This window comes from Metopolophium dirhodum, chromosome 9 (genome assembly GCF_019925205.1).
Source record: "Metopolophium dirhodum isolate CAU chromosome 9, ASM1992520v1, whole genome shotgun sequence".
Taxonomy (NCBI): domain Eukaryota; kingdom Metazoa; phylum Arthropoda; class Insecta; order Hemiptera; family Aphididae; genus Metopolophium; species Metopolophium dirhodum.
The window spans coordinates 17,226,991-17,238,650 of record NC_083568.1 but is presented as its reverse complement, the minus strand read 5'-3'; the positions used below and the strand labels follow the sequence as shown (position 1 = coordinate 17,238,650).

General features: G+C 30.8%; 1 protein-coding gene across 3 annotated transcripts in view; it reads left to right on the top strand.

The window, feature by feature from the left end:
- LOC132952360 (uncharacterized) overlaps positions 1-11,660 on the top strand; it is a 183,687-nt gene that overhangs the window by 154,954 nt on the left and 17,073 nt on the right. For all 3 annotated transcript variants that reach the window (XM_061024641.1, XM_061024642.1, XM_061024643.1), the window contains exons 4-5: positions 7,948-8,083; positions 8,177-8,310. In XM_061024641.1, coding sequence (XP_060880624.1) covers positions 7,948-8,083; positions 8,177-8,310 — 270 coding nt within the window. The remainder of the gene's footprint in view (positions 1-7,947; positions 8,084-8,176; positions 8,311-11,660) is intronic.

Below are 11,660 nucleotides of genomic sequence, written 5' to 3'. Positions count from 1 at the left end.
ACGGGAATAATACTAATAATGCACAAACGGGATTAATATACGACATCGCACGTCGGCGTGTGTGTTATCATTGCGCTCTCCGGTTTGGTTTCGCCGTCGTTGTTGTGAATGGTCGGCGTTGTATTATACCGTGTATGCTTTCTATCGTTTTCGACCCCCCCCCCCCTCCTCCATTGAATAGGTACAACTTGGAACGAGTAAACAACGGAATATAACACGTTTAGGGTCCGAAAAGGCTATAATAGATACGCCGCAAATGATTAGGATACTGTGGTGGCGTGGTCTCTCTGTCTGTTTGTGCCTCTCTCTCAATCTGCGTGTGTGTGTCTCTCTCTCTCTATAATATATGTGTGCACAGTGCCTTGCCACGATACTGTAAGTACAATATATATATTCGCATTTTACTGGAAAAACGCGCCAATTACGTATAAGACGTATATCGTTTACTACGTCAACAATACAAGTACGATTCAAAAACGCCCCCCAGAGGGTGTTTTAGATGGTCTAATATGTTCCGGTATGTTTTGATTTTTATGTATCATGCTTATCATAACAAAAAAGTTACAATATTATCAATAACTGATTTCTAAAAAAACATTTTGAAACTTTTTCCTGCGTACGTCTCTTATCAGTTTATATTTTATTTACATATATGCACGTACAACAATTTAATATAAAATAATATATCATCAGATATAGAACGGTTGTTTTGGTGATTCGTCTTACTTCACTCGTACATACCAGTGATAAAAATTAACGCATCTATGCTTGATTACGTTTTCAATTTTTCAAATAAACTATTTTTCAATTAGTGGATTTCAATTAATTTTTTTCTCAGTTGAAATTATAAAACACTCTCTTTAATCACATTGAGGCATTGAGGGGAGGGGTATATGGCTGTACGTAAATACGTTACTATTTAGTCATTATATAAGTTTTATTTTTACAGTATCATTTTTTATAGGTAGTGATAATTGGGGTATTTTAATTATTGAATTCACAAAGAAAACAATCAAGTTAATGTCAAATACTCAGTGGTGGCTGGATGTAGGACTATTTTAACATTGGAGCAATTACTTCATGTCTGTAATGAGTGAGTGGGTGGGTAGCCGGTTGGCCGGGTCTGGGTGAGTGTATTATCGTAAGACTTCAAGTCCTCAACACAAATATTATAATTAATATATTATGTTACCGAGTTAAGAGTTAACCCTTTGGCTCTGCGGCTCACTTTGGTGTATTGAAGGGGTTGGAGGTAAAAATATTTAAAATATACAATTTGCTAACATTTAACAAAGACTCAATAAATTTGTGCTGCCACTGCGGCTACTATCAACGTTTGGTATAATGTACATTATTATATTATGATTGTTTGGTTTATCAAATTCGATGATATTTCGGTGCAGAACTTATAAAATAAATTAAGAACTAAGTCACAGTTATTATATTACATGGATACGAATATATGAAGATACGATTTTTATATATTACATTCCCTTTTGGCTAACCATATTACGATCAGACTAGGTAGTAAGAGATTATACATAAGCTATTTCTTTTTCTGAATTAACTATAAGGTTTATTTCCATTTGATTCTATTGATCTTTGTTTTTTATTGTTCATATTCGTGTTAAATCGTTGTGAAGTACTGTGATTTGGATTTTGGTTGATCGTCTTAAAAGTAAATTGTCATCATTTTCACTCGAGATCCGTAAATGCTGTAGCAAACAATCTCACCCTATGATTTTAAAATCACTACACTCGAGTAGAGCATAGAACATAATTATAGATGGCAGTATGTGACTTGATCCGACTAATGGCTCTTCTAATTACTACTGTACTGAGTTGTTGTATAAACGGTGTGTATGCATACATATAATATATTATTATGAAAGGATGGGGGAGTCGATGTACACGGTACTAATACCTTACATAATATAGAATATCGATAAAACTAAACTTAAATAATTAAATAACTGTATTGGAAATTATTAAAATTTAACGTTGACTTTTATTATATTTTACGACGGTTATACCGATATGAAATTAAATTCATAGACAACTATGAATCACTTCGCAACTTACTAGCGCCCAAGGTGCAGCGCCGTCGATCAAACGTCAACTCCGTTTACTTCTACTTGTGTGCAAATTCTGCACGTTACTTTAATATAATTATTATATTTTGGCGTGATAGAAGAAAGCGTACGAATCGATAAATATATTCGGTATATCTCAAAAATAGTCACATCGGACATAATTTTTGGTTGATATCACGTCATGATAAGGGGTGGCTTATGTGACCAGTCTCGTTTAACATACGCCTTGGCTGTTGCGTTTATTGACAGTAAAAAACATATTTTTTACAGTGTGATCGATGGGAATTGTTACAAAAAATGTTGAAGCTAATACGTTAAACCCGACGCAATATGTATTATGTTACAACGGTGTTACCGATGTTAAAGGTGGGGCATAGGACATCGTGTTAAAATGTGAAAACGAGAAAAATACGATGAACTATTCTTATGCACAAGGTGATTCATTTATGTAGCAACATTTGAAATTAAATATTATGTATGTTGTTGTTCAAAAATGTGAAAAACTTAAGAAATGGTAATTATAAATATTGTAGTATAAATATAACTTTATTTAGTAAAAAATTGTGTTTTTAATGACATCAAATAGTGTAAAATAAATATGTATTTTCAAAAATGTTTAAACTTTTTGAAATTATAAGTGTATACAATTAAATGTATTCTGGGCGGTTCACCAACCATATCGTTCACCCCTTATTTTATGAATTTATTTATTTTATACAAGTATACAAAAAATCATAAGTTTAACAATATTATATTTACAGTTAAAAAGGATGGTCCTCTTTTGTGTGGAGATAAAACATTTGTATCACCAAAGAACACTTTATAAAAATGTCATATTAAAATTTAAGCACATATGAAAATATGGTGATTTAGTATATTATTTGAAATGTTGAAAGGCAATAGTTTGAACAACTGAATAATATTTATAGATCAAATAAATGAGCATGTTTGGCGAATCAGTCGGTATTACGATGGCCGTCGGACCGCGATAACAACTACAACTGATTTAATACTCCTTCAAATTACTTTTAAGTGTGAATTCTTGCGACGTTGATTTGGTTTTGTAGTAATTACCTGTCTGACTACCGTTTGTGATCGGTTTGTGGAACGAAAACCAGAAATCTGAAGCAGCAAATATTATCGCTATGATGTAATGTTAATGAAAATCGTAGGTCGGTTCGGCGAGTCAGAGCTATATATATATAAGTAATATCATCATCCAAAATCAAACGAGAAAAGTATCCATAATATAATTGCTTCGAGTCACTGCTGCAGACAGTATTATGGTGATTAGTGATCATTTAATTGTGAAATACGAAACGATATTGCTCTGGATGTCGGTGCATCCATTACGCCGTATGATATCAACAATATTATTGCAATTTACAGTGAACATGATCATCATAATATTATTAACCGTATACAACCACAACTGTTAATATTTAATTAATTTTAAACATATACGTCATAATAATAATATAATCCAAACCATTTGCTTAGAAAATTACACGAAAATGTAATTAATATAGGTACCTAGTACATATAGCCATATCGGTAATAGTATAATAGTTATTGAAAATATTACAAAATATGCTCTAACAATGCTACATCCTACAATGAGTACAACAAGATATCCAATCCCTCAGAACATATTAATATCTACGAATCACTTAGTAACTCTCAAGATTCGACAGAGTCAACAGTCAAGTATTATTTATCTCCTCAAAATTAATAAATAAACTAAAAAACTTATCAACGTATAAGCTTCTCAATATAAGAATTTTCATGTAAACTTATGTAATGTAAATATAAATTATGTAAGCCCCAATCGCCTGTGCTTCAGAGGGTTAATAATAATGAAAAAATAAAATGATAGTTCATAAAATATTACAATATATAGTTAGATATAAATATATAATTAGTAATAGTACGCAAAAATTCTTAAACACCAATATTGTATTGTCTTAAAATACAGGCCACTATTTAGCTTATTGATACATTTGTTATAAACATAATAATAATATGTATATCATATACCTATTATTACATAAATTATGAAAAAAAAATAAATTAATTAAAGACAAAATCATCTATTGTAACACGTGTTATAAAACTAGCACAAAACGATATTTTTTTTTTTATATAAATTTAATTTGAATCATCAGACTAGAAGTAAAAAAAAAAAAAAAACAATGAAACTTAATCATCGTGCAATACTAAAGAATGCCAATCTCCACGCTTACTATGAAACCTTTTGTTTAGCTTTTTGTGTAAGTTAATGATAAATTAATTTCATAGTAATACCGTCAGACGGAATGGTTACTAAAGGAATTAAATGTATTGATTCGAATCAATTTGACACAAACAATACAAAAAAAAAATGCACTTACGTATTCAATTATAGGTCTTGAGTTTTGATTGACAATTTTCATTACACGGAAAACAATTACAATACTCCAATTTTAATTAATACGAACCGAAAATATTGTTCTATTAAAATGTATAAAAGGCTATTAATCATTTATTAATTTCAATATAGCACCAATATTCAATAATATAATTCTTCTGGTTTGCGGATTTGAAACATACGCGTACAACTGTGACTAAAACGTTATTATTACGATTCTGAACCTTTTGAAAACAATTTTAATTTTTAAATATAATAATATATATTTATTAATCCTGGACAAGTCATTCCCAATTTAATAACACTGTTTGACTAAAACTAATTTGCTTGTCAGTTATGTAAACTATGTCGATTGATACCTAAAACGTGTAATGTAAAATTGGTTAAATTGAATATCATTTTTAAATTAGTGCCATTGAAAACATATTTTTATAATGGATAACCGATAAATTAAATGATATCGTATTATCTTTTTTTTGTTATTTTTACCTAAAAAAATAGGAAATTATCATAATTTTAATATATTTGTAAAATCATAAAAAAAATTGTAAATGTTTAGGTATACTTCTAAATTGTAGTATAATATTAATTAAACTGAGACAATGTTATGATGAGTTTCTTAAAAATAAAAATTGTCTCATTTCTATTATTTCTTTTTTTTTTTAAGTAGTTTCACATTATTAATTTAAAATTCGCCTAAATATATTTCAAAATAGGTAGGTTATCAATGACTTAACGGGAAAAGAAATTTCAAAAATGAAAACTATTTATGGGTTGTTTAATTTCAAAGTTTTATCGGTAGGTATATTTATTTTATTTAACGTAAAAAGACTCGTTTTCAAACGAGAATATTATTATGATTTTTTTTTTTTTTTTTTTCAAAATGTTATTTAACAGATATTATCGGTAACTACATTTTATTATCTTAATAATATGTTAGTCGATGGGTGTTTTACGAGAGCGACAGCGAACACTTTCGAGATCCATTGAGAGGCGAGTGTATTAAATCCACCACTCCCGCACGTACGTGTTGACCCTGATTATCGCACCACTTGGCCCGTCCTCTAGCCATTATATTATTATGATGTCAATCGCTATAGTGAAACGCAATTTATAATAAAAAAAAACGATAAAAAAGATAAGATAATATAATTTGCACACGTCGGCGCATTACATGTCGTTAGTAATTTTATTCATGTACCATAGCTACACAGAATCTATTGTGAACAACAATTTATACTGCTACAGCAGTCTACGGCAATGTCGGCGTGGAATTGTGTTTTGTGCGTAGTCCTGTACATATTATAATATTATTATTCAGATGAATGTATCGCATCCTCGTGGAAAAGTTTACGGAGTTGAACATTTCGACCGTTTATAATTTCGTACAGCGAAACGTATATAATAATATTGCTTTGTGAAAAAATATAAGAGAAAAAAAACTTTTAAACGCAGACAATGGACCGCAAATAATAATAAGTGACAATAATACGAGTCACCCCTAACGTATTGTTAAGTTTTATTTAATAATTTAACATATTATTAAATGCATTATATAATCAGTTCCGGATTACCAGTTGGGCGAAGTAGGCACCCGCCTATGAGCTCCACTCGTTATGAGGTCACGTTAAAACGGAAAACCATTTTTTTGTTTTTTTAACTATACAATATTTCATTTTACAGATTAACGGAACAAAAGTCAATAATTAGAATATTATTGTTTAAAATTATAATTATACTGTATTGCATGCAGTAGGATATATTTTTTGGATTTTATCGAATTATAAACACTTGACAATATTTATTGTATATTATCAGTTGGCGGCGATCATTAAAATGGTCTTCCGTTGCAAGCTTTCATCGATCACCGTAAATATTCCAAGTTCATATTTTTTTAACTAAACATTACAATAATTGTTTCTTTGAGTTAATTTCTTTTCATTTTTTTCTAATTGGTAGAAAAAGTAAAAAAATATTTTTAAATAATTAAAAAAATAATTAATTTTTTCTGTAAACGAATAGGTTAGGTAACCTAGGACTTTTAGTGAAATATTTTAATGAATGTTGTTATTGAAATTAGTCGGTTATCATTAAAACCGCTTATTTTCATTTTTGAGTAGTAAAATCAAAGACGTATGTGGGGTAATCATTTTCTAGTGGCCCTAAAATTTTAACTTCCTAGGGAACCGCACAAATGTTGAATCCGAACTGCAGATTACATCATTCGGTTATAGAAATTAATAATATTAATAATACCAAGAATGAAGGTTTTTCCCTTATTCCGTTTCGAACGGGACTTACGATAGACCATGTATGACACGACACAATGTTGCGTAACCCATCGTCAGACCTTTGATACGCGCTGACATGTAAGTACAACATGCCACAGCCACGCTGATCGCGTGTGACTGTGCAAGTACTCGTAAAATGTGATTTATGAATATAATTTATACAACGAAATCTGTCGGTATTTTTTTTATTTTTTTATGGTTACAACAAATTGGACTTAGCGTCACTGGTAGATCATAATATTTTAAATTGTTTTGGTACCGTTACATGTGGCATTTTATTAAAACTAGATACTGTATATCATTTTCTTCAGACGTTTTATGAAATGTTCTAAAGGTTGGTCGTATCTCGACTTTCTTCAAATATATTTAAACCGCTCTATGGACAAAAAACGTGGTTGTAATAATATAAGAATACGTAGTAAACCTTGAAAAATAATGTAATCGTAACTCGTAATCAATAATTATATATGTACTATGTACTTTAATTTAAAAAATATGCGTTATGAAAAATTTACTTCAATAATATTATAAAACAGTGAATTTTTTTTTAATTCATTGGGAAAAAGAAATAAGCCCTTACAAGTAAAATAAAAGTTAATGACGAATATAACTTATACTTCTGGACGACATATACTGTCTGGAATTTGAATCGTGGTAAAAATTCACTGTGTATATAGTGTATTTACATACTCGGTAGAACTAATGTAATATGGTATAAGACAAATATCATATTATTTATACATACGTTAAATTTAATTTAATTTAAAACACTGAAATTCCTGTAATTATTCATTTATTCTATGAATTCGTATTCGTAAAGTCACCTATATATAATTGATAATTTCCATTTAATATGAATATTAATCAACGTTGTATTGTTATTTTATAAACCAAATACTGTTATCTAATTATAAGGTCTACTAGTTTTTGTCAAAATATGTATATTCGTGTGTTCTTCGAGGTACGCATAGAATTTAAATTAGTTACGCGATTTGTTCCACTAATTAATAATACACATTCATATTAACTACGATTTTTAATTTTTCTGATTTGTTTTTAATCAACTAACATAAAACATAGAACGCACATACAAATGTATTTGTTTAAATATTATAATATCTGTCTCATTTTAATATTTGTCTGTACACATTTTTAGTGGGGTCAGACAAAACCTTCAGAGTTGGCACTCATGGACGTACAGCATGATGCTTCCGGTCAGTACGCGTGCACGGTAACTACGGAATCTCCAATATACAGTAAGACATCGGAATACCATGACCTTACAGTCATAAGTAAGTACATTTCTTGTCAAACAAAAAATGATTGAAAAAAAATACATAATAATATGTTATTGGAAACATTATGTACATGTATTTTTTTTTCAGAAATTCAAAGTACCGATCCTACGATTGAAATATTCAAAGAAGTGTTCAACGTGGGAGATATGTTGGACGCCACGTGCACATCAGGACCTTCGAAACCTGTGCCCGAAATCACATGGCTAGTCAATGGTCGAAGGGTAATTTGAAACAAAATATTAATAGGTAACAGCATGATGCCATGCTGGTCGACTCCAAACGAATATCGGTGTTCGTTCGATAATTTTTACTTCAGACATAATTAGTAATGGTGTAGGTACATTGTACGTCACGTGGTTTACAGTCCATACCCTGCCCAATAATATTTCTTTTTTCGCTAATTACTAGACTAGATGTCCCGCCCGGCGTTGTCGGGCCATCGATCCAGACTTCACCCGGTAAAAAACGAATAAAATATATGAAATACATCGCTATATAGGTAAAAAATAATTCGATATAGATGGGCACGCTGATTGGATGATTTAGCACTTGGTATATTTTTAATGTGGTTGAAACTAGTCTCTACATTTTTATAATAACTGTAAGAAGAATCTCTGAGATTTTCGTTAGAATCAGTCGAGTAGTTTTTGATTACCTGTATATAATAGCTATAAACTCTATAGTCTTAGGTTATAGTTTCTTTAAACAGGTCCGTGTAATTGCGACGATTTGATGAATAGTTTAACCTCGTCTGCTCGAGTAACCAAAAGCAATCATTTCTGGGCATACAAAAAATATTAATTTCTTACTAATTTCTACAACTATTACTATTATAATCTAAAACCATTCATTTATAGACGAAAATCAATTTTAGATTTCTATTGCAAATCCTAAAATGTTGTATAATTACTTTTTAAAATGTAAATTTTGGAAAATCCTTTCTTATAGCACCCTTATAATATGGTGGTACGAAGGTTCCACGAACATTTCAAGTCTTTAGATATCATAGTTTCGACTCTACATTGATCAGTCAGTCAAGACACGTCCGACTATAGTACAATATAGATGTATTGTTATAAATATCTAAATAAACAATAAAATTATCGTGTTTGAAAAGAAAAATTTAATTTAATTAAATTCCTATATTTAATGATAAAGTTGTTACACGGCGTTCCGTGTAGGCAAATCTGATGCGTCAGTGTCATGCGAACACTATCATATTTCAAACTTCTGAAAAAAAGAAATTAATAACGATAATAATAATATTGCGTGTTAATATTCAAAACTATTTTTATTAATTTCTTTTGGCAATAATAATTATTGTAGTTATACGTAATAACATATTATAATAATAATAAGTGAGGGGGGACGAGGTGGCCGAGTGGTCTAACGCGACGGATTCGGCACAGCCGGTCCGAGTTCGATCCTCGACCACTGGGCGGCATTTTTCTCCGTGCAAGTCACGGTGTCCGGAGAACAAGTGCCGCCATCCCCCCACCCCGGGGCACGGCAGAAACCTACGGGTGCCCCATTAGAAATTCTGCCAAACACAACACACACGTGTACCAACCTACCCAATATAAAACCTACCAAACCTACCCAATATAAAACCTACAGTGCCCTCCCCACACCCAATGGCCTATGTTGCCGCGGGTTACCCAATAAAAAAAAAAAAAAAAAATAATAAGTGATATTATATCCAGGTTTAACAAATAATATTATATTAATAAAAAATAATTTTAGGAACGTATAAACTATAAACATACCTACATTATTGTTATGTGATTTCATCAGACGCGTGAGGCATTGGTTTCCGACTATTGTCTCAACGGACTGTCACTGGAACGCGTTTATTGGGTTTCTATATTATTATGTCTCATCCCTTGACTTCTGTCCTCATGATGACTATTATAGTCAATCAATCGTTACGCGATCTTAGTGTTTTTATTCGGTGGAACTCGGGGAAGCTTTGAGCAACGAATTAACTTCTTGCCCCGTACACCATCCTGGACCGTTAAAACATGGGACTACCGTGGTGTGGTCGCCCTCCACAGCATCCGACACTCGGTTCGGTGATGTATTTAGGAATTTGTTCAGGGGGAGGGGGGTGAAATAAATAATAATGCACAGACCCGTGGGGCTCCCTTTAAATATCGTGACCCGAACAATTATACAACATAATGAAAGTAAACATAACATATAATATAATATATTTCATTTTTGAAATCCCCCAACTCATATTCTTGCTGGATTTTGAGGTTTGTGTGGATCGATAAAATAAGAAGAATATAATAAGACATAAAATAAAATATATACCTGACAAACAATGCCGCAGAAAGTCAGAACTTGGAATACCAAATAGATATAATGGACATTATTATTGGTTAAATGTGTTATGAGCATTGATTATAAATATTATAGATTGATAGTTCACTCCAAAAAAATTTAATTCTGTGCGTCGATGGCCGACACGGTTAAACAATATCTACCTATATAATATGATAGGCATTATACATTATAAGTTATAACCAATGGCCATTTTTATTATAAATCAATAACAAGTTTTCTAAAAAATAAACATATGAGTTATCTATTTGTGTTTATTTTTTACTGGCTGCTTATTTGGTTTATTATTATCATTCAACTATTCAGGCATAAGAAAATATTTCAAAAAAGAATACAAAATACACGTGGGTATAACTGATAATATTGTAGTCGGATAGTCACGTATGCGTCCAACGATATGTGGAAAAATCTTGCAACGATACCGCGATTACCGTGATGAGAATATTTAGAAAACTGATAAACTTAAAATTAATATTACATTGAGAAATACGGAAAACTATTATTATTAAAAAATTAAGTCAAGGGGAATCCCCATTCCCCCGGTAAATATGTCACTTATCCAAATAATCAGATAACCTGCAGGTTCAAAATATATGTCAAACCTAACCTAACCTAACCTTGGAAATTCCTCATCCATCCCATGACCCTTTGAGCAGATTATATTCCTAAGTTCCTTAGAACAAATAGGCATAAGAACCTGGGTAGACGCTTTATTTGAGGATTGTTAAATGGTTGGATGGTACCAATCAACACCGTCTAGACAGGCAGACAGCGGGACACTTTTCATTTATCAGCCTCTATGTAGGTCAAACTTTACGATAGAAACACCCCTGACTAAGGTGATGCGAGATTATAATGATTCTTACACAGGTTAATTTTGATTCTATTTCGTTCCTACTATAATAATATGTTTCTGTTTCTTCATATTTATTGTTGAAAATATAAATTAAAATCTTTTGGAGCTTGTCATGTAAACATAAAAATATATAAAACTATGTGGATAATAAATTACCAAAAACGTAATAGGGTAAAGAAAGGTTTTATTATAATATAATATTATATATTTTACTCGAAAAAAAATGTTATTGCAAATCAATCACAATAGTACATATGAATCAAATTTTGTAATTCTTCAACATTTTAAAAACTACATTCAGTTTGGTGGTTTTTTTTTAATTTTTTCTATTTGGTGTTTAAAGATTGTCATTAATTGAAAACTACTGAA